Below are 27,448 nucleotides of genomic sequence, written 5' to 3'. Positions count from 1 at the left end.
CTAATATTACGTAATAGATACCAGTACCAAGTTGTCACTCAGCCAGATGCTCGTAGAATCCCAGGCTCTTGGCCAAGGAAGCTCAGGGCATTTGTCTGGAGACAAGGTCAGCTGTCCCTGTTCTCCCTGCCCTAGGAGGGTGATGTGCTTGCTCTAGAGAGCCATTGCCTGCTCCACGAGGTGTTTGTGCATTGTTCCTTAGGATGAGGAGCATTAATTGGCTGTCAGCTGGGAAACAGGCAGAAATGGGGGTGGCAGTGCTCAGAAGTGGCTTCTAGGGCACAGTCCAGCAAACAGCTGTCAGGGTGTGATGTAACAGCTCAAACCTGCAAGGGCAGTGTTTGAGGAGCTGCAGAGCTGTGCCACATAACCATGGCTGTGATCTCACCCACAGGAAATGGGCTGGCCCTGTGTGATGACACAGATGTGCCAGAGTTTCTCCATGTCTCCAATATTCTGGGATCAGGGTAGCCTGGCTATGGCAGGATGGGCCACCGTCAAGTTGTGACTTGCTCCATGAAAATTGTTACCTGAAAAGTGATGTTTGATGAATGAATAACCAGATGAATGAGTAACGGGGGCAGGGGGAGGGAATGAGCTTTAAAATTGCCTTGTGGTAGCTATAAAAGCTTTGAAACAATGAAAAAAATCACTTTTTAATAGGATGCTATGGTTAGAAACATGAACTTCAATATCTGGGAATTATTCAAGTATTTAATCTGCCATTTTCTGTCTAAGAGTGTGGAATTTTAACATGAAAAAAAGTTACTCAGCATTTAAATAATTGGTTTTCATTAAGCAAATGCATAAACTGACGTTGCAGAGGAAAGTAACACTAAAAATTCATGCTTTCATTGATGGTTTAATGAAATGTCTTGCTCTCTTTGAAATCTTACATGTTGCTGGTTTTTTTTACAGATGATCAGTAGAATTGAATATGTGCACACAAAGAATTTTATACACAGAGACATTAAACCAGATAACTTCCTAATGGGTATTGGGCGTCACTGTAATAAGGTTAGTCCAAAGCTCTTTGTTTCCAAGCTGCAGAGGGAATGTCTGTGGGATTTGATTCCAGCTGCACAACTTCTGTAAAATCCATTGCTAAAACTGCTGTTTGGGATGCTAAACCACAGTTCTTGGGTGTGAGAACTTGGTTTTCTTGGTGTCCATTTGTAAATGCTGTGGGTCTCTGACCCACCCTGGGAGATGCACTTGATTGCAAGATGATTTCTGGACTTGCAACAAAGTTATAAACTAACCCTAGAGAAGACTTGGCTACTTCTCTCAAGATGTCTGTTGTCATAGCATTTTATTCCTCTATGATAAAGTCAAATCTTATCTTTGGCCTTGGGGCTGACCTCCTAGGATGAAAACAATTTGTGCCACGTGGGAGCTCCTGACCTACCAGTCAGCAGGGCATTAAACCTTGCAGTGACAGACTGGTAAAGTGTCTTCAACCACCAGAATTGTGGATAAAACCAAGAGCCAACATGCAGATGCCTTTATAAATAAAAGAAATGATGCAATTATGTTGATGGAAAACTGTTAAGCTGTAGAATACCTGCTGTACAACAAAAATTTTGTCTCAGTTTACTTTGTGGGGGAAAAAAAAAGCTGAGGGTGGGTGGGGGGTGGGCTGAGGTTGTTACACTTTTTGGGATGGGTAAACATAGTCAGAAGTGCATGTTTCCTGCCTGGAAGGCAACTTTTTCATTTTATTTTTAGTTTTCTTGAGTGAAATATGCTTAATCCTGCAATTTGTATGTCGAGCTCGGGCAGACAGGCAGCATTGGCAATGCATTAAGCATGCTACTGATTAGAAATTAACTTCAGGACAAATGTACGTGATCAAGCTGTTTATTGGAAGCAAGATTCCCACTTATCTTCTCTAGATGCCATCCCAGGATGTCTCATCTGGTTAGGCACTACCAGTAATCACAATGTTTACCTTTGTTTGCCTGTATGAATGCCAACTTCAGGGCCATGAGCATTAGAAGGGGAAAGCTTGGATAATGTGAGATAACAGCTCTTGTCTGAAGAGGTGCAATGCACTGAGTGTTTAGAGACAACCAGTGGTGGAAAAGCTTGTAATTCCAGCTGAAAGACAGTCTTTATGTAATCCTGTTGCTGTTAAACTTTGTTTGTTCCCAAGTTTCATACTTTCACTCTGTACAGCTCTATTTTTCTCTGCTGTGTTGAGCAGTTTAGGCTCCTTAATTCTCTGGCATGACTCAAAGTAGAACTTGAAAACTTTTATTTTGGTTTTTTCCTAGTTTTAGTTTCTGATTTCCAATTGTTCTTTTTTGGGCCATTTTTCTATACTTTTGCACAGTCATGCTAGGTTGGCATTGCTGCACTCCAGATCATCTTGGTGTGGATTAATGGCCTAGAAATTGCTGCTCTGCTTACTTTAGAGGAGGAACACATTAGATTTGCATCAGCTGAAATCAAAGACAAAATTGCCTACAAACCATTTGATTTTTTCCCTTTAGGGAGCCATGCAATGATATGGTGGTAAAGCACTGTGGGCATGGGCTTCACTTATATTTCAAAGAATTAGGGAGTTAGTTGCTGACCCAAGTGCAAATTAATAGTTTTACATGAGCAAAATATGGAATGGGTTCCTTCAGTTTGGAATCAACTGCTTTGTCTAGGAAACGTTTGCCACCATACAATATTTAATGTGTCTTTTTGTAACCAAGTGTAGTTTTGAGGTTTTTTGAGATGACTCTACACAGTTCAAAGAAAATCAGCCACAAAGACTAGAACAGCATGGTAATCTTGTTCCAGTAGCTTCCTGTCAGTTATATTTAAAAAAAAAATTTGATTTTTTTCCCCCAAATTTTAATTTGGTCATTGGGAGAAATTTTGCTCCCACCTTAAAAGATGAATTTCCAGCTCTGCTAGAAATAAGCCCTGCATGCTTATGAAAGTAAACTTTAAGGTGACTAAATGCCTTCTACCTCTTCCTTACTGAAGATTTTACTTTTTCTAAATATCTTACGGGGGAAGGGCAGTTTGTGGAACCAAAGGCTGCTTTTGTAAGCAAAAACTTGAATTTCCTTTTTTAATAGAGCCAAATGTCACCATTGCTATCCCTGGTTAAGGCAGTGCCATTTTGGAGCGGCTCACAGTTGAAATTTACCTTGTCCCATCTGTCAAATTTTCTCCTTGCAAAAAAAAAAAAAAAAATACCACTCTAAATAATCAAAATATGACTCAAAAAAAAGATGGAAAGATACAGTTTTTTTGAAAAGTACAGTGCTTGGTGGAAGAAGGATGGCATTTGGCTACCCTGTTCTTTCTCGAACGCCTCGGTGTTGCCTGTCTGCGCCGGCCAATGTTGCAATGTAAGCAAGACTGTTTGATGCACTGCCACCCTCTATTGTTTGTTCAGTGTTTAGAATCTCCAGTGGGGAAGAGGAAAAGAAGCATGACTGTTAGTACTTCTCAGGACCCATCTTTCTCAGGATTAAACCAGGTCTGAACTGTCTCCTATTCCAACCTCAACCCCAAATTCATGTGCTTTATTTTTGTTTCGGTTATTTTTTTTTCGTTTGGTTTATTTTTTGTTTTTTATTTTGTTTTTTCTGGAGAATGTAGACCTTGCAAAAGCACCTCTTATGTTGGCATTATTCAGACATACTTGGCAAACATGTAACATTACTAAGATGTTTCCCTGTGGCGCTTGTTTAAATTGTGGAATTATTTCTAAACTTTGATAGGGCTAAATGTACGTGCTTGATTTCAGGTGCAGGTTTCATTTGTGGTCTTTCCAACTCAAAAGGCAATCTCCTAAAAGTGTGGTGAAGGATAGATATGAAATAGCAGGGCTCCTGCTTGCCTTGCTGAAGGTTTCCTGCAGTTCCTGTGGATGCATGTGGTGAGGTTCTGTTACCACTTCAGCCAGACTCCTCCCCGTGCAGTTTCCTTTCAAAACCACCCCAAATGTGTAATGAAGACTTAATATTTTCATCCATTTTGCTTAAAATCTGAAATTACTCAAACAAGCTGCGTCTTGGAGAAGCAGGAGCTTATCTTGTACTGTCTAATGTCATATTCCTGACTCTTGAAGAGAAGATGAATTGCAGAGAGAGGAAGACATTTGCCAGTTGGTAGCAGGACAGCTGGAAATTGCTGAATATGAATCACTGCTCAGGAGCTTGGCCATTGGTGCACAGCTTTGCACAGTAGTCTCCATGGATTAAATCCCAGGCAGATTCCTGCTGTACACAAGCTGACAGGCTTCTGTTGTCTGCTTCTGAAACTTTCTTATCAGAGGCGCAGACTTTGATCTACTTCTCTAGTTGCTCTTGGCAAAAATCGTGCCCTACTTCTCCAGTTTCCTGCTGATAGTGCAACAGACAGAATGAAGGTGGTGTGAGGTTATCTGGGAACTGGCACTGGGACGTTCTGTGCTCATCCAGACTGGGCTGTGTCTCCCAGCTTAGTTCTTTCCAGGAGGGGCTCACTCCTCTGCCTTCAGCCCATCCACAGGGAAAAACAGACTGATCCTGAGCTAGGGAACAGAGCAAACTTCCCCAGGGAAGCTGCTGCTCTAAAATAATAGCCAGTTACCGGTCTGTGTTGTGGACCGAATCAGAAAATGAGAGATTGCATTCGAGCTCAGGCTTTGCTTCTAGGAAAGTCACGTAGGAGCAATCACGTAGAGCCTTACAGTGTCTGCTTTGGGATTCAATATCAAATATTTCCTGGCATATCAGGTGATTTCCTGGTAGCTAGGGAACATATCCATGCTCACTGAGTAGCTGCCTGTTGTGGGTGCAGCACAGCCAGGACCTACACCTTGCTGAGCTGTCTGAGCAGTGGAGTTGATTTAAAAACTTGGGTTCATGTCTCTTGCTCCAAGCATTCTGGGCTTTCAGGGTGGCTTTCACCTGAACAGCAAATGCAGCACTGCAGTGCCTTGTGTTTGCATGTAAATCATGGCAAGGCTTCACCCCAGGTTTTCTGCTCTGACACTAGAAGCTGAAGAGGATTTTAGCTTTGCTTTTTCCTGTCTAGGCTACTGTAGTTGGGAAATCTTGAATCAGAATTCTGAGCCATAGCTACTCTGCAATTCAGAAACTTTCAGTATCTTGGATACTTCAGAGTTGAACTTCTTGGTTCACAGCACTTCCAGTGTGCCAGTGACCTCCCCCCCCCACCCCATTTCAGCCTTGGATGTATTTTAGTCTCCAGTTTGCTTTTAAAGATGTATCTTCAGTTCTGGAATCAGCTTCTAGGTGATACAGAGTTGTTTTTTACTGAGACGTAATCAGACTTTAAATATCTTCTTTCCATCACATTCTGTCCCCACCCAAGTTACTTTTGCAGCACTGATCAGTCTGTGGGGATTGTAGTCCTTGATCCTGTAGCATTAATCCAGTGTTGGAATCAGGATTTGTAGCTTGAAGTCTGAAAGGTTCTTTATGTGCTTCTTTCTGCCTCAGCTGTTTTTGCCTAGTCCTGAAATCTTGCCCAAGAAAGTGCAGCCTGGATGACCCTTTGTAGGTGGGCTGGCTGGCAGCACACTGATTACCACACGCTAATTACCACACACTCAGGTTGCTAAATACCAAATCATTGGGCAAGCTTGGTTATTAGAAACCCAAATTGGATCCATTGCTTGGCTCCAGCTTCCTGGCTGTGTTAAAAGCAGCGAGTTTGTCCTGCTGCTGTGGCAGTGTTCTGGGAGCCTTCAAATGAGCCAAGAACAAGCTGTCTTGTTTGCTGGGGAAGGTTTTGGCCTTGTGCTCTGCAGAATGGCCGCTGTTCTTTGGGACAGGACGTTGCAGGATGTGCCTTGTACATTAAGCTGCCCTTAGCTCCATGTGTGTGCCCTGTGTGCCAGTGGGGTCTGGGATGTGCTTTCACACATCTTCCTCCCTCAGCAGATTACAGTAGTGATAGAAAATAGTGGTAGAACTAAGCTCCAGAGGCTGAGTAGCACCATCTAATCCATTGCAGGGGATTGAGAAAAGGCTTGAACTAATTCACCATTGAGTTTTTAACTGACTAGTTAAAGCTGGTTGCGCCTCCGCACTGTTACTTTGCTTCTTTTAACTGTAGGCTGTTACATTGTCTGGGTGTCTTAAAACATAGCTAATGCCTACTGAAAGAAGTTGGGAAATTGGGGTTTTGGATAGGAATCTAACCTGTTTTCATTTCTCTTGAAGTTATTCCTTATTGACTTTGGTTTGGCCAAAAAGTACCGGGACAACAGGACAAGGCAACACATACCATACAGAGAAGACAAAAATCTCACTGGCACAGCTCGATATGCCAGCATCAATGCACACCTTGGCATTGAGCAGAGGTGAGTGCAGCTTCTGGAGGGTGCAGGGTGCTCTTTGGAAGCTTCTGAAGAGTCTGAATCATTTTGTATGAAAAGTGTATCCATCTCTTTGCAAGTGTTCTTCCTTTTGGCTGCCTGTGCAAGGACTGGGGAAAATCCAAGCACCTGATTTGCTTCTTGAAGAGACTGTGTGTCTTGCAGACATCATGTGGATGTTCTGCATATTATTTTGGCTTTTTAAAGGCTAAGCCATACTTTGATGTGGGTGTGTCAGAGGCCCTTCACACATAAAATGCTGCACTTTGCTGATGTGTTGGTACCTGTTGGCAGCACTGCTGACTGGCTTGGGAGCCTTTCTGTAAGCAGAAGGGCTGTTCTAAAGCTGGTGTCTGGCCTGTTTTCCCACTCTCATCAACTTAATAAACCATTATTTCTCCTTTTGCCTGCAAGCAAGACTTAAATACCTTCAGTCACACTGTATTTTAGTTTTATGTCTGTAGCTATGTACACATGTGTGTGGATATATTTATTAGAGCTTTGCTTAACAACAAACACATTTTTATCTTCTGGATCAAAGGCATTTTGTTCCTACAGAATCCCAGCATTTTCTAGTGGAGAGAGCACTTCAAGTTGTTTGGAAGTGTTAGGTGTTTATGGGATATCAAGGGATGCCTCTCTTCCTTACATCTGTACCTAAAAATTGTATTGGATAACTGAAGAGTGTGGCTTTACCTGTCTTGGATAGTTAAAGCTTCCAGGAATGTCTGTGCCTCTGACCTTTGTGTTAACCAAGATCCATTAGATCTTGGAATGACAGAATTTCTTGTGGTCAGCTTCAACAGAACATGTAACCCACAAATGGTGCTTTAAAATGCTCCATGTTTCTTTTTTTACTTTAATTTCCTTAAGGTTCCTTCAGGGTATTTTATTGTTTGTCAGTGCCATTATTGAAGCCATCTTGGTATGTGGTCAGGGAGATAATGACAGGTGTCACTTCTGAAATAAATGCATTTCACAGATCCCAAGCAGTCCTGAAAAGGGAATATCTGTGCTTGCACCTGAGAGTGAAGGAGGGACCTGCAAAGGATCTTGCTTTTGAATTTAGTTGGGCACCAAAAATTGAGTTTAGTTGAATTTTACACCATATCTGCTGGTAATGGGAATTGTGTTATAATTAGAAATGTAGGTTGGTGCTTGCTAAAAGCTGCTAAACTGTCTAGGTCAAGCCAGCAGCGAGGCAAAGAAGTAATGCATTCCTGTAATCAAGAGAAACCAGTTCTGGAGCTTATGGCAGAATATTTCAACCTCTAGTCCTGTACTTTTAACTGTTACAGATCATGTTTTCCTACAGGTAATGACAGCTGTGTTCAAGGAGCTCTTTGCAGTGGTATTTATTTTAATAATGGAGAGGATTGTCCTGTTTTCCAAATCCTGAAAACTGTTTTTGTCAATATATTGTAATAATGTACCCACTGCAGATTTACAGAACGAAATGTTTCCTACTACGAGATCATTGCATTAAACATTAAAACAATGAGCTGGGTGGGGGGTGGACACTCTTAAACCCTTTATTGCTGCTGAATTTACCACTGCCTTCTCAGAGAATTTTATGTCCCTGTACAGGTTCACTGAATGCTGTTGGTGATTAAAATCTGCAGTTCTAATGGAATTAGCAAGTTTGGCAGGCTGGAATTTGTGGGCTCAGTATCATTTTTCAGCCCTTTGTCTGTGGTTTCATGTTGCAGCTGAGATGATCTGAGGGGAGGGAACCAATCCCCTCTTCCCTGGGCACTGCAGAGCTTTGCTGGCCTTGTGCTCAAAGCTTTCTGGAGCCAAGCTGATTTCCCCCTGGGATTGCTTTGCCTTTGTTCCCAAAGGGTCACAGAGCTGGCCCGTGAGTGAGGAGTGCCAGGCTGTTCTGGTTCCATTGGCTGGGCTAGAACACAAAACATTACCAGCTTCTTTCTTCTCCTACCAAGAGAGATCAGGTTGGAGCCTGTTCCCACTTCAGGGGAGCTGTTTTTCCCTCACCTTTGTGTGTAATCCTGTTTGCAATACCACTGTCAGCCTTTTGATCCTTGTAGAGTCTGTCCTGCCACCCTTTAAATCCTTCTCTGGCTGAGAGAGCAGCAGCAAAACCCACCAGCTTTTCCCCATAAGGGAACAGGGAGGAGGAAAAGAAGTTATTTTTCTGCCTCATATTAAATAGATGTCAGCTGCAGAGAGGGGCAGTCAGAGGAAAAATCTGATTTTACCACAGCTGGGAAGAGGCAACTTTGCCAAGAGGAAAAAAAAATCCTGGAGTGTGTTTTCCACTCCAATGAGCTGTGCTGCTCTTGGTGCTCAGGAAAGCTGTGAGCAAAGTACAGTGGAGTTCATGTGGCCAGAGTGGGGATGGGGAACATGTGCAGGGCAGAAAGCATTTGAAGCCTTTTGCATGAGAGTTTGTGCAAGTTCTCAGCTGGGTGGATCACTTTGGAGTTCTCCAGACTTTGGGGGGAAGAAGGCAGAGGCAGCTCTCAGACTGATCCATGTACCTCCATAAATATTGCTGCCTTTTCAAATCAGGGGCAGCTCAGGGGGATTTGACAGAAGGCAAGGAAGAAAGGAGCAATGCCCCTTAGGGACCAGGTGGTCAGGATTGATCCCAGACTGAGCCAAGGTTCAGGGAAAAATGTGACTGACAAGATGTTATGGCCTTATTGACCCCATTAACCTCATTCTCTCTTACCATGCATTCCATGGTTCCTACAGGAAAATCTTCAGTTTCTACCCAAGCTACTTAAGAAGGCAGGAAAGACATTTCATGGTTGGTTTTTTTGTTGTTGTTGGTTTTGGTTTTTTTTTATTTTCCAAAGATCACTGTAACTGCAAGTGAAAGCTTAGAACACGCAATACCTACAGAATATTCCCTGCTTAAAAAGTGAATAGGATCTCTTCCTATCTTAGGTTTTTCTTAGGGTTTATTCCTGAATTATTTTTTTAATTTAAATTTTTGAATGCTAGCACTGTGGAATAAAGTAAGAAATGACAGAATTTGTGATTTCTTGTGTTTTTCCTCCTGCAGTCGTCGGGATGACATGGAGTCTCTAGGCTATGTATTGATGTACTTTAACAGAACCAGTCTGCCTTGGCAAGGATTAAAGGTAGGTTAGGATGCTTTTTTTACCTCCCCCACCCTTTTAATATTTTTTTTCATGTTTGGGTAGCATGCTTCTGCCTGCCAGGTGGGTTTATATAATGTTTAGCCTCAGTTGTACAAAGCAGCTTTTCCCAAAGCTTGATATTTATAGACTGTGGATTCTGCCTCTTACGCAGCAGGCAAAATGTGCATTGTTGGACTGTCTTAAAATTTATGCTAAACAATAGCTGACATCATCTTTGCCAGTTATTGTCCTGTTGCAGGCTGAGGCCCCTTTGGGAAATAAAAAATAACATTGTTAGTGGCTTTTTGAATTGCTGGAGAGAGCATGGAAATAATCTCTTGCCTGGCAAGTTCAGCCTCAGTGGTGTCTTCAGACCAGGTTATGGCACAACAGAATAATTATTAACTGCAGCAGGCTTGTTCAGGATTTCCATGTATGGGAGCCAGCTACAAACGTGGCAGACATTTCTTATTTCACTCATTTAGACTCCAGTGATTGGTTTTCATGTTTTAATTGTTTTTCTTTCTTTGTGTGAGAGTTGTGTAATTCCAATGCTGTTGCAGCTGCACAGTTTCTAAAAAGGCAGCAGCTTGTGGGCCACTGGAATCCTCAGCTGCAAATGAATGTAAAGGGTGCTGAAGCACCAGGCAGCCCTGAATGAGGCACTGAGTGGGAATTAATACAACTTTGGCAAATGTAGCTGCAAGTCTGCTGTGGTTAATGGACAAAAGCAGCAGCTAGAGCTACACGAGCTGTGCCATGTGATGGAAGCATTAGACTGCGACAAATGGTATTAAACTGTGGCCAAATCTTAATACCAGATTGACCTTCATTCTCTTTGCAATAAGTGTGTGGGACTTGGAGATTTCACATAAAATACTTATGGTTGACCAAAGGATTTTTGTCATTTTTTTTTTTTTTTGCTGCTGTCCTTGTTAATCCAGTGTTGCACAATATCTCTTATATTGTGACCTACATGTTCCACAGGCTGCAACAAAGAAGCAAAAGTATGAAAAGATTAGCGAAAAGAAAATGTCCACTCCTGTTGAGGTTTTGTGTAAGGTAAGAGTTTCCAAATGATGTCATACTGTGAAATGGAAATGCTTTTCTTGTTTGGTTTGTTGGTTTTTTCCCCTAAACCTGAGCCAATATATTAAATAGCCTCACATGGCATTTGCTGCTGAATAATTCAGCTTTGGCAGGCACTGGGTGCCTTGTGTTTGGCCACCCAGCAAGACTGGGAACGTGTACAGGGCAGCATTTGCTGCTGCTCCTTGGCAAAGTTCATGCCACCATCATTCAGGCCTGGCTGACTGTTGGCTGTGCAAGCTCCCAGCTCTCGTAGGTGAGGCTTGGTCAGTTCTTCAAGGTTTACAGTGCAGGTTTGACATCAGAAGTAAATAAGTAACCAAGGTGGAGCTGTCTGGCTCGCCTACATCCACTTTGTGCCTCTCCAGGAGGGTTCATATTGTCTGCCCTTACTCAAGGAGTGGCTGTAATGGAATTGGATGCAAGTGATCTTTGTTTTTCCAGAGTTTTCCTTTGAGTCTTAAGATTCCTCTTGCACTGTGGCATCTGAGTGCTTCTTAACCAAGATCCTTGAGAACACAGCAAGGCCTGTGCCCCTCAGACAGCAGCAGCAAGGATTGCACTTTCTAGTCCTGCACATCTCTATCCCCAGAGTCTGACAGCATCTCCCAAGCCCTTGAACTGTTTATGAAATGGATTGGGTTGGAAGGGACCTTAAAAATCATCCATCCCCTGCTGGGGACAGGGACACCCTCCACTAGTCCGGGCTGCTCAGAGCTCCATCCAGTGTGGCCTTGAACTTGCAGGGATGTTATACCCTGGGATTTTTACTGTGTGCTATTACCTATTACAGGCAGGCTTTAATACAGCATTCAATGCTTAAAAATATAAAGCCGAAAATCTTTGAAAGAGGTTTTCATAATTAAAAGTTTTCATGTTTAATACTTATTAACTGACCTTGTCTCTACTGTGTTCAAGTAGATTATCAAGGAAACACGAGTGAATCTCTTACCAGATAATTATCATTATTTTAGAGACTTAGTTAATACGAACAAGGTTTAATTAGGATGAACAGTGTGCTTTATAAATAAGTTAAATGTTGAAGGTTCTGGTAGCAGAGAGCTTATGATTGCAAACCACCCATGAGGTAACAGTTCTGGGGAAGGAGTGTGTACCTGAGCAAATGCACATGCTGAACTACAGAACACATTAAGAACCAGGGGCAAAGTGGAATTAATTCATGCAGCTTCAACCAGCTTTCCTCTGCTGTTGGAGACAGCATCTTTTTGCCTTTGGTAGGAGGTTTTTGCTGTGAGCCATGGCTTGATTAACACTGTTGATTTCCAGGGGTTCCCTGCAGAATTTGCCATGTACCTGAACTACTGTCGTGGCCTGCGCTTTGAAGAGGCACCAGATTACATGTACCTGAGGCAATTATTCCGTATTCTTTTCAGGTCAGTCTCCAAGTGGAAAAGTACAGAAACTTCTCAGGGATCCAGTTGGGAACTGCTCTGTGGGACTGGCACTGCAGAGAGCAGCTCCTGTGTGTGGTGTAGGGAGTTCTTCTGGGACTCCCTTTCATTTCAGAGCTTCAAAAGCTGTTTAAAGGACCTGAAAATTATTGTTCAATGTTAAACATAAAGGGAAAAGAGTCTCTTGTTTTTGCATTGTGTGATGTGACCACAGGGTTGAGCCCATGCTTCAGGTTCTGTTGCAAGTGCCATAAGAAATTGACCCTTGGTAGAAGTCTTTGAAGCTTTTTATGTTTGGAAATCAGTGCTGGGCCCAGCAGTGGTTCTCAGGAGAGAGATTTCAGTGGAGGAGAATAATGCTGCTTCATTGAGCTCGTTAGAGCAACTGGAACATAAACTCCACCTTGTGCACTGAACAGCACCTGTCAAAAGAAGGGCAGGTACTGATCTCTCGAGTCTCCCCCCAGGTTTCTGGGATCCAAAGAATTTCTATTCAGTGATGTACAATACTGCAGTCTTTCCTTGAAATTATATCTATATTAAAAAAAAAAAAAAAGGCTCAGAAGCTCAGTGCAGACGGTGAGTGAGCTGGGCTGGGAGGAAGTGCTGCTTCCACAAGTGCAGACCTTTGTGTAAGCAATGAGTAAATGCTGCTGGCTGGCATTTGGGCTTGCTGCAAGAATCCCTTTAAGTTAGTAATACTTAGCATTTCTATACCATTCATAATCTCTAAAGCAGCTTAGAGAAGGAGCTATCCCCTAGCTGTGGGATTTCAGGCAGGGCTGGCTGTTGGCTCGGATGTGTTACAGCAGAACGTTTCCCTCTCTTGCAGGACCTTGAACCACCAGTATGACTACACATTCGACTGGACAATGTTAAAGCAGAAAGCAGCACAGCAGGCAGCCTCTTCCAGTGGGCAGGGGCAGCAGGCCCAAACCCCCACAGGCAAGCAAACTGACAAATCCAAGAGTAACATGAAAGGTTAGTAGCCAAGAACCAAGTGACGTTACAGGAAAAACAAAAATTCCACGAATTTGGACAACGGCGGCAATTCCAAGTGTTAGATCAAGGAGGTGGTTTAAAAACTACATTTGGCTCTTAAATTCAAAAGCAAAACCAAAAGACGTCCTTGGAGAATTTGACTACTAACTTTATACCAAAATGTCCTTGTTATTCATATCATTTCTTCTGGGGATGTTGGGTCATTTTTAACCACTGCATCTTTTGCTCCCGCATTAACCACTTTCCAAAAACAAGAAACTGACTTGGTGTTGGGAATGTGACATTTTATTTATTTTGATTTATATATATACATATATATGTCTTTATATATGTATAAATATATAATGCAATCCAAAATCCTAGACCTAACACTTTTTAAGGGATAATTCTCATTGCCTAGGCAAGGATCTAGAGACTTTGGGTTCTGCTCTGTGGCAGCTGGTACAGTGCTGTGGGTTTGCTTCTGTTCTGTATGCCTCAAACACTGGGAACAGAAAATTGTGACTGCTCTGGCTTCCTGCAGTGGGTTTACATTGAGACATTTGGTCCAGAGTTCAAGGAAAGGACCAGTGAGCTCAAAATGCCTTGTCTAAATCAAGCAGTAACCCCAAACTGCTGTGGATTGCCAACTCACAATTTTCTGAAGTATCTGGGTGCTCTGGGGTGGGGCTTCAGGTTTCCTGATGATTTTTTGATGTTTCTAGGTTATGGTTTCAAAGGGAAATGTTGTGACATGTTCAGATGTAATTGTGTAATAACTGAAAACTGAGTTCTGAAAAGACATGTCAGTTTTTTTCCCACATGGTGTAGAAGCTTTTAAAATACTTTTTAAAATACTTTTTTTTTTTTTTTTTTTTTTTTTTTTAATGATGCAAATGTGCTGGTCTGAGTCTGGTAAGTCCTTGGGATGAAACTGCCACATCTGTGAGCCATTCTTGCCATGAAACCAATTCCTGCAGCTGAGCTGTGGATAAAATTGAAACTTATGAGATTGTGTGACTGAGAATAGAGAAGCAAGGTTTAAATTATGTACTGAGGCCTTGCTGCTCCTCAGTACCTCTTGTCTGTCATTTTTATATGTATAAAATTACATACTTGCTAACATGACAGTCCTGGAAATCAGAGAAATGCAGAAGTGTTTACAATAAACTTAAACATTGTTCTTCACATAGTGTGGGAGCATTCAAACCTTACCAGGTGTTTTTAGTCAAAATAGCTATCAAAAACCCACATTTTGTTCAGAATAAATGAAGTATTAGAACACCTGCTGCTTTTCCCAAGATTGAAGTGGTTCTTGAAAAAAAATAAAAATTCAGAGATGCCATTAAGTGTCAGATTTTTGGCATAGAGTGGCTGGATCTGACAGGCTGGAAACCAGTTCCTGCAGCTGCAACACCAGTAGCAGACTGGGTGATTAAGCACCTGGGCTTGGATTGCTTCCTGAAATAAAGAAACTGTGACTCAAGTTCAGAACCCAGCCCAATGTGGGGTGTGGAGGGGTTGGCTGTTCCAGCAGCAGAAGATAATTTGAGCAAAAATGCACATTCCTCACAGCAGCTCATGCTCAGAGTGAGGGCTTTGCAGGAGTGGTGATCTGTAAGTGGAACCTGCCCTGAAAATCAGGTTGTGAGCTGGTGAAACGCAGTTTGGCTGGAGTGTTCTGAGGTTTAACGTGCTGCTTTCCTGCCTCAGACAGTCTCTGCCCAAGTGCTGTGTGTGAAGAAGGAAAAGGTCATTAAAGTGATTATCTGCCTGCACCTTGAGGTGATGCTGCAGTGCCAGAGAGCAGGGGTGAGCAGGGAAGCTTTGCCATGGAGCCCCAGATCATTTCTGTTCACTGATTTACATTCCTTATCCCACTGTCCTTTGGAGAGGCCCCTTGCTACAGCTTAGATTAATTTCTTGGGGTTTTAGCACAATTTCATTGGGTTTTTGGGGAATAACTCTCCGCTCCCCATCACCAAAAAAAGCTGGTGACCTTTGGGCTGATCAAGCTGTGATGTCAGCAGAGCATTAAAGCAGTGCTTGGCAAACATCTGAAGACTTCAGAGGCTTCATCTCTTCAGCAAAGTAGAGATTTCCAGAGTCCTAAAATCCTACATGTCTTTTTGTGGGGAATTCTGCCTGTTAATGAAGATTTTTTGGAACCCAGCTAAGCTGAAGGAGGAGGCAGTGTGGCTTGGATGCTGTGTCACATTGGAGAGGATGAAATACCTGGTTATTTTTTCTGGAGTTCAGTTAAATTCTTTTGTAGTTGCTGTAGCAAAGCCTCTGTGGGAGTGGCTTAAAAGGCTTCCTGTTATCAAATGTTACCCCTGTGGTAACCCTATCCATTGAACAGGAGTCCTGCAATGCACAGGTGCAGTTATTTGTAAAGTGCTGTTGGAGATTTGCATCTGGGCAGGGTGGGCCAGGGAAGGACAGACTCAGATTGTTTGCCCAGTGTGCTCATTTACAGATACTCCTGATTTCCTTAGCTCAGATCCATGTTAAATCATCAATGAATCCTAGAGTTTATCCAGGCTAAATATTCTGCTTGCTTCCAGAATCACCTGTTCTGTCCATGGCCTTTTTTGTCTTCAGTTTTTTTCCCCTGCCCCTCTCTGGAACTGTGTGCGGTGTCTTTTGTAACAGCCAGATCAGCTGCTTTGGAACTTGGAGAGGTGAACTGTTCCAGCAGACAGAGCTCTGCTGACTCGGGCAACTTGGGCTGCCTCTCTTTTGCCAGAGCAGCAGTTGTTCAGGTGTGATTTGTAACTGTGCTTACACTCAGCTTCCCTCAGTCATAAAAGTGACTCAAGCAGTCAATCTGCAGGATAAAGTCTACCAGGGCCATTTGGGAGAGGTGTTTTTAACTCCTGGCAGTGGAGATTCTGTGAGGCTGTCAGCAGGTCCATTAATATTTGCTGGGTGCCTGTGCTGGTGGCAGGATTGCTCAGAACAGACTGAGACTTCTCTGCTGGAGAATTAGAATTACTGACACCTGAATCCTTCTCACTTGCTTGTCTGGAGCAATGGAGAATACACAAAGTCTGAGCATTTCACACTGAGGAGGGTTTTAGGGAATTACACTGGAGTTGTTGCTCCCCTGTCAATCACATCTTCAGCCATGGTAATAAAGAAGCAATTTGAGGATCCCTCACATAGCACAGAGATTTTCAGAGCTTTGGGTAACACCTCAGAGTGATGATTTGGCCCTGTATGGAGTGAAGATGTGTGGAAGAGATGCCCCCGTGGACTCTCCAGCACGTTCCTCATGCCAGCAGTGCTCTGTGTGCTGAGTATCTCCATCTCACCTGTCAGCTGTGGTTGGGCTGTGTCTTTACAGGACTTTGAAGAGACATTTTGAGTTGAATCCAGCTCCCTGTTCCTCTCTGTAGCTGGACGTTCTCCTGCCCGTATTACCTTGGGTTTGAGAAGTTCTAATAGCAGCAGATCATTTGGTAGGATGTCCTTTGTCCTCGGGTCCAGGCTCCCATTTCTTGTGAAATACTCAGGCTTCTGAAGCAATGAGTTGATCTATTTCTTTCCACACTCTCCTTTGTTGGCTTTGTTTTGGCTGCTTTGATGGAGAAGTGGTTCAAAAGATGAATCAGTGTTCTCTGCTGAACACACTAAATGGAAAAACAGCATAATTTCTGGTTGTGTACATCAAGTAGGGATTTGGGAACTCAGGAGTCCCCGGGCTTTCTGTGGGAACTTGCACTCAAGTGGGAATGGCTGTCTTGATTCTGGTACTGGACTTTTTTTTTTAGTATGACCAGTGCTAGATAAAGAGAATTGTCCCTCAATGCACTAACACTGGGTTTGAAACAAGTTATTGAACCTCTTTGAAATGACCTGTAGCCAGTTCTGGAGGAGTTAAAGCCATTTTCTGGGTGCATTCCAGATACATTTTGGACAGAATGTCAGACTAGTAAGACTTGTTTGCACTTGCTTCTCTCTGGATGACAGCACAAGCTGAGGTCAGCTCTGTCTGTATTTCACTGAGAAGAGATTTCTGTTGCAAAAACTCAGAGCTGTTGCTGTGATGAACTCAGCCATGGGCAGAACCATCCTGTCTGGAGAGCATCCAGAACGGAACTCGCTTGGCAAGGCCATCTTTGGTTGAGGCTGTGAAGCACAGCCCTGCCACCTGAGTCACCAGAGAGCAGCACGGAGGGAGGACTGGCTTAGCCTGCAGTAACTGGTTCTTGGGGATCTCTGTGTGTTCCTGTCTCTCCCTGTCCCCCAGCGTCATTTGGAATTCTGAACATGAAAAGAATTGCTGCGTGTGCAGCACCTCCCCTGCCGTGTGAGTCAGCCCTTGTCCTTGCCAAGGCTGAGGTGTGCTGCTTGCCCAGGGGGTGTCCCAGGTGCTGCTGCCTTGTTGTGGGTGCTGCTGTGGCTTTGTGGTGCCAGAGTTGCTGTAGGGTGGGTGAGTGATGCCCTGGCTGGCCGTGTGACACTGCCTGTGCCATCCCCTGTGCCACTGCCGTACTGCGGCTCTGGAGAGCACCCTGCAGTCAGATGACAGCTTGACATTCAGGGATATAAACATGAGCCACTGCAGGCGAGTAGAAAACAATCCTATGAAATTACATCCTGTTTCCTAGTGGCAATAACACAGCTTGTTTTCAAACTGCTGGGCTGGATTCCTGCTGGAGGAATGTGGCATCCAGCTGGTGCATTCAGCCTCTTTCCAGTGCAGTGAGAGGTGTGTGAGCTCCAGGGCTGTGGCAAGTGCTGGTTACCTTTGGAAATGGACTCCAGGAACTCTGCAATTCCCAGATGGAGCAGCATTTTCCCCTTTGAATGACCATAACTGGTGTTTATTTTCCTCCTGTGAATGCTGTTGCTCATTTCCTTCCCGTATCAGTAAGTTTGCCCTTGTGTTTATCTTGCAGGTTTCTGAGCATGACGAGGATGGGACAAAGCAGAGCAGATCGGAGCAGGACTTGTCACTCCCCAAATCCTAGAAATTTTAGTTGATACACTTGCCAGTGGCTGTGGGCAACCATTTCCTTGGTGTAAAGAACTTAATATCAGTATAAACTGGCTCTGGGCAGTGTCAGTGATGCTGCACTTTGAGTTGTAGCAGCTGTAATTGTGAATATTACTGAGATAGTGAAACATGGTGTCCAGTTTTCTATTGCATTTTTTTCAAGTGGAAAAGTTAACTAATGGTTGACACACAAGTGGAGAAAATTGTGCATATGCCAATTTTTGTTACCTTTTTACTTTGAACTACACTGCTTATGAGATCTCATTGTTTTGGAAGAATGGCATGAACAGTCTTCGGCAACAGTTGTGATAATTGTAAATGCTCACAATTGTGCACTCTTTTCTGGTTATTCCTCCCTGGGTTTTGAAAGTTGTACACTTAAAACATTCTTAAAGTTGTTGGCTTCTATGTGCAACATACCAAGCCAGCTGACATGGTAGTAACCAAAGATTCCAGTTTTTAAGCATATGAAAGACTCTGCCTGCTTACCTGTGCTAGAAATAACAGCATCTAAAGTGAAGACTTAAGAGAAACTTAGCGACTACTAGATAATCTTTAGGACTCTGCATTAACTCTATAATGTTCTTGGTATAAAAGGAAAAACAGCATATTTGTCACGAAATTTAGTTAACATCTTACAACTGAACCTGTATGTAAGTTGCTTAGATAAATGTAATCACTGTAAACATCTATATGATCTGGGATTTTGTTTTTATTTTGAAGCGGGAGCTTTTTTGTTTACAAGTTCATTAAAAACTAAAAACTGTTTCTGTAAGGAAATGAGATTTTTTTAATTTGCCTTGTTAATTCAGTTTAAGAAATTTACATTACCCTGTTTTTAAACCAAGTTTAAGGCCACTTGTTAAGCAAAAGAAGTCATATTTCTTTCTAAATCATTTTAGATTTAGTGTTGTAACTCTTCCTCATTTTGTTTTTAAATAAATTTTGTATTTTTTCCTTGAGGGGGAAGGGGCAGTCTTGCATTTTTATAACCTGTTGTTTGAGACCAGCCCTCCATAATAAGATTGGAATTTTTAAAAATGAAATGGCATCTTTTGCAGACCCAGGATTGGCAGCCTCCGAGCATTGCCATGTCCTGCCTCGGCTGGACTGACTTGTGATTGCTGCTTTGGAGACAAAAATTGGAATGGTTTGAAAAAATTTGGATGGTTTGAAACCAAGGCATTTTCTTTCAAGTTCTTGTGAAGTGGATATGACCAGATTTCCTCTTGTTCTTGGGGGCAGCCTCGCACCATGCAGAGTTCACATTGGTTACTGCCCCAGGCTGTCTTCCTTCTCACTCCTATTCTAGCCCAGCTGAAAGAAAGAAATACTTTTATTGCTGGTAATTCTTTAACAGTGTAATTTATTCCTTTATAGCATGTCAGAATAAATTAAAAAAAAATGTCTGAAAATGCTGCCAGATGCCTATTGTGTAAATGTTGTCTGTATGTTTGCTTTTTAGACCGTTTCCATGCATGGAGCAGAGTTCCTGCTCACAGTTTATCTTTTTTACTGTTGGAAAAGATCTTTCTTTCCTTTTGACAACCATTTCTTCAGGATCATAAGACACTGTGCACTCCTGGAATGGTGGTGATGTGGATCAAGGCTCCCCTGTACTCTGTCCAAGAAGGATCTGCCCTGAGATGTTAAGCTTTGGGTGGAGAACACTGTGTGCTAATAATAACAGATAATAAACGCTGGGATAGATAATCTGGGAGGCAGGGAGGCTGCTGGGCTTCAGAGATAGCAGAGCACACAGCAGGCTCTGCTGCCTGCCAGGTGCAAGGAGAAATGGAGCTCGTTCTCCTGGCCAGGATGGTTTCCCAAACTCCTGAGGCTTGCCCCATCCAAATAAGGATGGTTTTCAAGCAGTGCCTCGTGTGAAAACCAGTCTGTTTGTAAGAACTGGTATCTAGAGCACTGTGAGATGTCCTTATCCGTGATTTCTGCTGTCTAGGCAACGTGGCTGACAACACACGTTGGCAGGAGGGGAGGAAGCATCAATGAAATGCCTTCTTGGCAGCTGGCCTTGGAGAGGCTGCTCGGAATTGTTGTGGCATCGCTTTTCATGCTCTGACACGAAATACTTGCTGAAAAGTTGGAGAAAACAATTTGGTTTCAGGAGAATAAATTATTTTCTTTGTCCGTTAAATTTGCTCGTGACTTTGAGGGGGGTTTGGAAACAGAGCTGCTCTTGATGAGCTCTGCAAGGGAGAGGAAACACATTTAGGGTGTCAAAATGCATGGGTTTGTAGTTTGGGGAGCTGCAAGGGCTGTGGAGGAGCCTGGAGCTCTGTCAGCCTTGCAGATGTGTGGGAACAGAATTTGTTTCTGGGCCAAGTGTTTTGCATCAACAGCCTGTGCCAGATGTGCTGGGCAGGGCAGGAGATGCCCACCTTAAACTGGCACCCAACACCGGTTTGCTGTGTGCTCTCCTGGGTTTGAAACAAAGACTTCACCCTGAGGATTAAAACCCTGGATCCTGACTGCTGCTTGCACCTCTGCAGAGGTTTTGTGTGGAGAGAGATTCACCTGCCCAGGCCAAACTTCTGCAAGCAGCCCCAGGCCCTTGACAAGGAATCATCATTTGGACCAGAGGCTGCAAGGCTCAGGATCTGCAGCCTTGTGCTCGCTGGAAAGTGCCAGAATTCGGGTAATGACATTAGGCTGTGACAGCAGCTCCTCAGTCACCTCGCTGAGCTGCGTCCAGGGTTCCACAGCAATTCATTAACCTCCTTAGAAGGGCTCTGAGAGGCTTCCTAAGGCCACCTTCTAAAGGATTGCTAATTGGGAGCACGAGTGCTCATGTGCACAGTACTGCTTCATTATTTTTAACCTATTTAAGCCATTCCTTGTCAGAAGCAGTTGAGGGCTTTTTTCTCTTCTCCTGTAAAGGCTCTGAGGAGAGACAGCTCTGGCTCCCAGTTTCTGCCAGCGTCACTGCTTGGCTGCTGCTCTGCGTGGTGTTGGTAACAAGTGACAAACACAACCCCTGGCTGTGTTAAAAACACTCGATGTGTCTGCTGGGTCTGGAGCCTGTCCAGCATGTCCCACACTTTTTATTTATTTTTTTTTCCCTGATTTCTGTGTCTCTCTGGAGGTTGTTTTTCAAGCGTTGCCTCGCTGTTGCAGTGCTGTGCCTGTTCTCTCTTGGCTTTTTCAGGTGTTTTTTGTTGGGAACTTGTCCCTGCTTTGTGCTGGGGTTTTCCTGAGCTGAAATGCTTCAGCCCAGCCCTACTGCCCTGATCAGGAGCTTGGCCTGGCTGCCTCCCTGCAGTCCCTCCCTCCCTCCCTCCCATGTGGAATTTTCCTGCCATCCCAAGTTGACTTTTTGCACGAGGCTTTAATTTCTCTTGACAGCGTTCTCCAGTTTAGAAGATTTGTTGCTTAGCCAGCTCCATCAGCCCCATCTGCTCCTGCCTTAATTGCAGTGAAATCACCATGATTTCATATCAGCTTGATGTCATGCCCACGTCGGTGAGCAGGCAGAGGGAAGTGGGCAGGAGGAGGAGCTGTCCCTGCACCATCCTCACTTTGCTAGGATGACACAGAGGAAATGCCCTCCCTCCTAATAGGGCCGATGGAAGGACCGGGTCCCTGGCTGTTCTCGTGTGGAAATGGCTCTTTAATGTGATCCTCGTTAGCCAGGGCTCGGCAGGACCGGGGGAGGGAGGGAGGAACCGAGCCTGCCCCGTGCTGGGGCCCAGCTGCTCTGATGAACCTCCCAAACGCACCCAGCCCTGTCCCTCCCATTGAGCTCACCACACCCAGCAGTGCTAAAGGTGTAAAATCCATCCCTCTGAGATGCTAATGTGACTTTTTACACCATGTGAGGTGTTCCTCGATGTCACTGTGGGTAGTGCTGGATTTTGGGAGCTGGGAATATTCTCACAGCAGACTCGAGTTGTTTGGGTTTGCAGGTATTTGTGTTCATAAATCACTGAAGGTTGATGTAGCTCCTTTCTCAGGGGTTTTGGCATCAGGGACTGTCCTGGAAGTACCTGAGCACACTCAGCCCTCCCCGTTCTGCCTTTTGTTTTTGTAACCACAGCTGATAAACTGCACTTCTTTCCCCCTCTGAGTTTGTAGTTTGGCAGGAGGAGAGGCTCTTCCAGAGCTGTGCGTGCCCCATTCATGTCCCAGGAGCTCCAAGGCTGCTCCCTGTCCCCACCCCTGGAATGCCACCAAGCTCTGGGCTGCTTTGCAGGTGCCAGACTTTGAACTCCTTTAGAATGGGAGCAATTTGAGCTGCTGGGGAGCCCTTGAAGGAGTGAGCATGTTGTCCTACAGGGTGGACTGGCTTGTGAGCTTGCCTGCTGCTCTCAGAGTGTGCATGATGAATTCGTGCTTCACTTTACAGCCCCGTAAATGCCCGGGGCAGGAGGCTGACTTGGCAAAATGCTGTGCCTGGCAAGGTGGGGCAGGGAGCTGGTGTGACTCAGCTTGGTGGGACTGCATGAGCCACCAGGGCAGGGGCACCAGGAGCAGATCCTGCCCCTTCCTCATGGCTCAGGTGAGTCCCTCGTGTTCTGTGGCCACAGCAGTGCTCTGGGACTTGTCCCAATGGGACAATCTTGAGTTTAACTGGGAATCTCCAGGGCTGGGCCCTGGGCAGAGCTTGCCTTGGTGTGTGTGGTTCTCCTGAGCTGCTGCACGTCCTTCTCCTGGGGCTTTAACTGTGGATGAATTAAAGACTTTGACTCACCCCTCTCTGGTGACTGCAAGGATTCCACAAACCCAAGTGGGCACAGTGGGGACCAGGAGCAGCCTGGGGCTGGCAGCTGCCTCTGCTTGGGCAGCCAGACCAGGCTGGTGGCATCTGCGGATGGCATCTGCCCCATCCTCATCTGCTGGGGCCCAGATGGGCACAGAGAGCAGGGATTGTTCATCTGCTGGGCATCCAGATGGGCACAGAGAGCAGGGATTGTTCATCTGCTGGGGGCACAGATGGGCACAGAGAGCAGGGATTGTTCATCTGCTGGGCACCCAGATGGGCACAGAGAGCAGGGATTGTTCATCCCCATCTGCTGGGCACCCAGATGGGCACAGAGAGCAGGGATTGTTCATCTGCTGGGGGCACAGATGGGCACAGAGAGGAGGGATTGTTCATCTGCTGGGCACCCAGATGGGCACAGAGAGCAGGGATTGTTCATCTGCTGGGGGCACAGATGGGCACAGAGAGGAGGGATTGTTCATCTGCTGGGGCCCAGATGGGCACAGAGAGCAGGGATTGTTCATCTGCTGGGGGCACAGATGGGCACAGAGAGGAGGGATTGTTCATCTGCTGGGGCCCAGATGGGCACAGAGAGCAGGGATTGTTCATCTGCTGGGGGCACAGATGGGCACAGAGAGGAGGGATTGTTCATCTGCTGGGCATCCAGATGGGCACAGAGAGCAGGGATTGTTCATCTGCTGGGGGCACAGATGGGCACAGAGAGCAGGGATTGTTCATCTGCTGGGGCCCAGATGGGCACAGAGAGCAGGGATTGTTCATCTGCTGGGGGCACAGATGGGCACAGAGAGCAGGGATTGTTCATCTGCTGGGGGCACAGATGGGCACAGAGAGCAGGGATTGTTCATCTGCTGGGGCCCAGATGGGCACAGAGAGCAGGGATTGTTCATCTGCTGGGGGCACAGATGGGCACAGAGAGCAGGGATTGTTCATCTGCTGGGGCCCAGATGGGCACAGAGAGCAGGGATTGTTCATCTGCTGGGGGCACAGATGGGCACAGAGAGCAGGGATTGTTCATCTGCTGGGGCCCAGATGGGCACAGAGAGCAGGGATTGTTCATCTGCTGGGCACCCAGATGGGCACAGAGAGCAGGGATTGTTCATCTGCTGGGCACCCAGATGGGCACAGAGAGCAGGGATTGTTCATCTGCTGGAGCCCAGCTGGGCACAGAGAACAGGGATTGTTCATCTGCTGGGCACCCAGATGGGCACAGAGAGCAGGGATTGTTCATCTGCTGGAGCCCAGCTGGGCACAGAGAACAGGGATTGTTCATCTGCTGGGCACCCAGATGGGCACAGAGAGCAGGGTTTTTTCTCTCTCAGTGTGTGTCCATTGGGCAGCTGCAGGCAGGCAGAGGGGGAGGAGAGCAGAGAGGTAAAGCCAGAAACTGGTGCAAGTCCTTTGAGCTGAGAAAAATCACTTAGGCAGCAAATAGAATCATTCTCATGTGCCGACAGCTTCCCCCAGGCACAGCCCTGCCTCGTGCTGAGCTCTGCCTTCCTCCTCCTCCTCCTCCTCCTCTCAGGCTGGACTTGGGCCAGGGCTGTTTGTGCCACTGGGTCGGGGCAGAGCCTGTCAGCAGCTCCAGGGGGGTGGGCACGGTGGGTGGGGGCGTTAATGCCCCTTCAGGCTGGCATTCATGGTGCCACCAAAGCCTTGGGCAGCTCCTGCTCCATGGAACAGCAGGCAGAGCCAGAAATCCCTGCTGAGCCAGACACACCCTGGGAGCGCCTGCCTTCCTTCCCAAACCCCCTTTTTATGGGGAGGAAAGGTGAGGAACAGGCTGTGGCCGTTCTTTCCTTCCCAAACCCCCTTTTACTAGGTTGGAAAGGTGAGGAACAGGCTGTGGCTTGCTCTCTTTCACAGACCCCCTTTTTTGGGGGATGAAAGGTGAGGAACAGGCCGTGGCTGTTCTCCTGGGCTGCCCAGGAGGTGTTTGCTGCTGTTTTTTATGTGCTGTTTGTCCTGGGGAGCTGGGGGGTTGCCAGCCCTGCCAGAGCAGCATCCCTGGGAAGGTGGAGCCGCGCTGACGCCATTCCCAGGGGCCTGAAGCTGCTCACAAATCCCATAAACTGATTATGGGTGTTAAGTCCCTGCTCAGTGACCTTTCTCCCTCTCACTGACAGCTTTTAACGTGGTGCCCTCCCGAGGTGCTGGCAGGGGCTGGGGACAGCGAGGTGGGTATGAGGCTGCCTCCCGTGCCAGCCGTGCCAGGAGATGCAGCCTGGCCCTGGCAGCTTGATGCTGATGGGAAGTGATTTGTTTTTGCTTCCCAACATGCAAACAGCTCCTGGGCTCCGAGCTGGCTCTGCTCAGTGAAAAGCCGCTGGCAGGGGGTGCCAGCCAGCTGTGCCCGCTGCTGTGGCACCTCCCAAAACCCCAGCTCTGGGCAGGGCAGGGCAGGGCGGGCAGGACCCCGTGGTGGCTCTCGGGGATGGGATGGTGCCCTGGGCACACTGGCTCAGCTGTGGCTGCCAGCTCTGCCCGGCCTGGCTGCTGCCAGGAGGAGCTGCTCCTGTGTGCCAGGGAGCACCTGGGCATCCCTGAGACACGGGGTGTGTGTCCATGTGTGTTCACGTGTGTGCATGTGTGTTTCCATGTATTTCCATGTATTTCTGTGTGTGTCCGTGTATTCCATGTGTGTGCATGTGTGTTTCCGTGTATTTCCATGTGTGTTTCCATGTATTTCCATGTGTGTTTCCCTGTTTCCATGTGTGTCCATGTGTTTCCATGTATTTCCATGCGTGTCCATGTGTATATCTGTGTTTCCATGTGTGTTCATGTGTATTTACATGTATTTCCCTGTGTTTATGGCCTTCCCTGTGTGTCCATATGTATTTCCATGTGCGTCCATGTATATTTCCATGTATTTCCATGTATTTCTATATGTGTCCATGTGTTTCCATGTGTATTTCCATGTATTTCCCTGTGTCTCCCTGTGTTTATGGCCTTCCCTGTGTGTCCATGTGTATTTCCATGTGTGTCCATGTGTATATCTGTGTTTCCATGTGTGTTCATGTGTATTTACATGTATTTCCCTGTGTTTATGGCCTTCCCTGTGTGTCCATGTGTGTTTCCATGTATTTCTCTGTGTTTCCCTGTGTTTATGGCCTTCCATGTGGGTCCATATGTATTTCCATGTGTGTCCATGTATATTTCCATGTATTTCCATGTGTTTCCCTGTGTTTCCATGTGTATTTCCATGTATTTCCATGTGTGTCCATGTGAATTTCCACGTGTTTCCGTGTGTTTATGGCCTTCCTGTGAGTGTTTGGTGTGTGTGGGGAGCACTGGGGCCGCCACCCCAGCCCTGGCAGGTTGTGGGACAGGAGAGCAGCTCTGGGAGCAGCCCTGCTCTGGAAATAACCTCGCAGCTGCTGGTGTTTGTTAAGGGGCCGAGCTGAGCTCCTGCAGGAATGTGGGATGTGAGGGCAGCCCCGTGGGACGGGGAGGAATCCCAAATGCCAGGATACACTTTCCAGGAAAGAAGCGTTTGTGCCCAAATCCCAAACGTCTGGAGGGTCAGGGCAGCCTCCTCTGGGCTCTGTGGCTGCTTTTATTTTGGCAGAGCTGAGGGCTGGCCCAGCCCCACAGCAGCTCTCAAACAGCTCTCAGCTGTGTTTCCCTGTGTGTCCACGTGTGTTCACGTGTATTTTCATGTATTTCCATGTGAACATCCGTGCACTGAGCTCAGTGCCAGCTGCCCCCGCTCCCCCTGCCCTGCCTGGCTCCTCTCCTTGGTGTGGGGGAGCATCAGGGAGCCCCCAGAGTGGGGACACTGGAGCTGGTGACGGCTCTGCCCGCCGCCAGCCTGCGGGGCAGCGTGCCAGGGCCTGGGACAGCTGGGGACAGCTCACCTTGGCCCTGCAGCTGTGTGCCAGCCAGCAGCTCTGGGAAAAGCCCTGATTGTGCTAAAGCCCAGCGTGGATGAGCTCAGGGGAGCTCAGGTGATCACAAAGCACCTCGAGGTCACCCCGGGCCCGTGACGGCCCCTGAGCCCAGGGCAGCTCCTCGGGGGCTGTCAGAGCCTTTGACCCCCATCAGAAATGTTCTGGGCAGGGCTCGGGGTGCGCAGGGGTTTGGAGGGGCAGCTGTGCCAGGCTGGGCTGGTGCTGGGGCTGCTGAAGGTGCCAGGAGGGCTCTGGCAGCACTGGCAGAGTGTGGCAGGGCCAGGCAGGGCTGGCATCTCCTGGGGTGTGCCAGCTGAGCTGGGAGCCTGCCTGCACCGCCTGGGAATAGAGTTTGGGGTGCAGAATTTGGGGTGCAAGCAAGTGCCTGTGGTGCTCTGCATGTCAGCTTTAAGTGAAGTGCTGGGAGTGTTTCCCAGGTGTATTTCCCTGTGTTTGTGGCCTTCCCTGTGTGTCCATGTGTGTCCATGTGTATTTTCATCTGTATTTCCATGTGTGCTCTGTGTGTCCATATGTATTTCCATGTATTTCCCTGTATTTCCCTGTGTTTATGGCCTTCCCTGTGTCTCCATGTGTATTTCCATGTGTCCATATGTATTTCTATGTATTTCCCTGTGTTTATGGCCTTCCCTCTGTGTGTGCATGTGTGTCCATGCGTGTCTCTGTGTGTCCATATGTATCTCCACGTGTTTCCCTGTATTTCCCTGTGTTTATGGCCTTCCATGTGTGTCTCCGTGTGTCCATGTGTATTTCCATGTGTGTTCATGAGTGTCCATATGTATTTCCATGTGTTTCCCTGTATTTCCCTGTGTTTATGGCCTTCCCTGTGTATCCATGTGTGTCCCTGCGTGTCCATGTATGTCCCTGTGCG

The 27,448-nt window shown here is 46.3% G+C and overlaps 1 protein-coding gene across 4 annotated transcripts in view; it reads left to right on the top strand.

The window, feature by feature from the left end:
* The window catches only part of CSNK1A1 (casein kinase 1 alpha 1), a 31,957-nt gene extending 12,608 nt beyond the window's left edge, over nt 1–19,349 (top strand). Inside the window, exons 4-11 of one of the 4 annotated variants that reach the window (XM_063169065.1) lie at nt 919–1,017; nt 3,401–3,484; nt 6,183–6,322; nt 9,369–9,447; nt 10,435–10,509; nt 11,824–11,930; nt 12,781–12,893; nt 17,837–19,349. In XM_063169065.1, coding sequence (XP_063025135.1) covers nt 919–1,017; nt 3,401–3,484; nt 6,183–6,322; nt 9,369–9,447; nt 10,435–10,509; nt 11,824–11,930; nt 12,781–12,893; nt 17,837–17,844 — 705 coding nt within the window. In that variant the 3' untranslated portion in view covers nt 17,845–19,349. Of the gene's footprint in view, nt 1–918; nt 1,018–3,400; nt 3,485–6,182; nt 6,323–9,368; nt 9,448–10,434; nt 10,510–11,823; nt 11,931–12,780; nt 12,935–17,836 lie in introns of those variants that run through there. The other 3 variants (XM_063169063.1, XM_063169066.1, XM_063169064.1) reach the window with 3 other exon arrangements.
* The last annotated feature ends 8,099 nt before the right edge of the window (nt 19,350–27,448 follow it).

This window comes from Melospiza melodia, chromosome 14 (assembly GCF_035770615.1).
Source record: "Melospiza melodia melodia isolate bMelMel2 chromosome 14, bMelMel2.pri, whole genome shotgun sequence".
In the NCBI taxonomy this organism is placed as follows: Eukaryota; Metazoa; Chordata; class Aves; order Passeriformes; family Passerellidae; genus Melospiza; species Melospiza melodia.
This window is presented reverse-complemented; position numbering and strand designations above follow the sequence as displayed.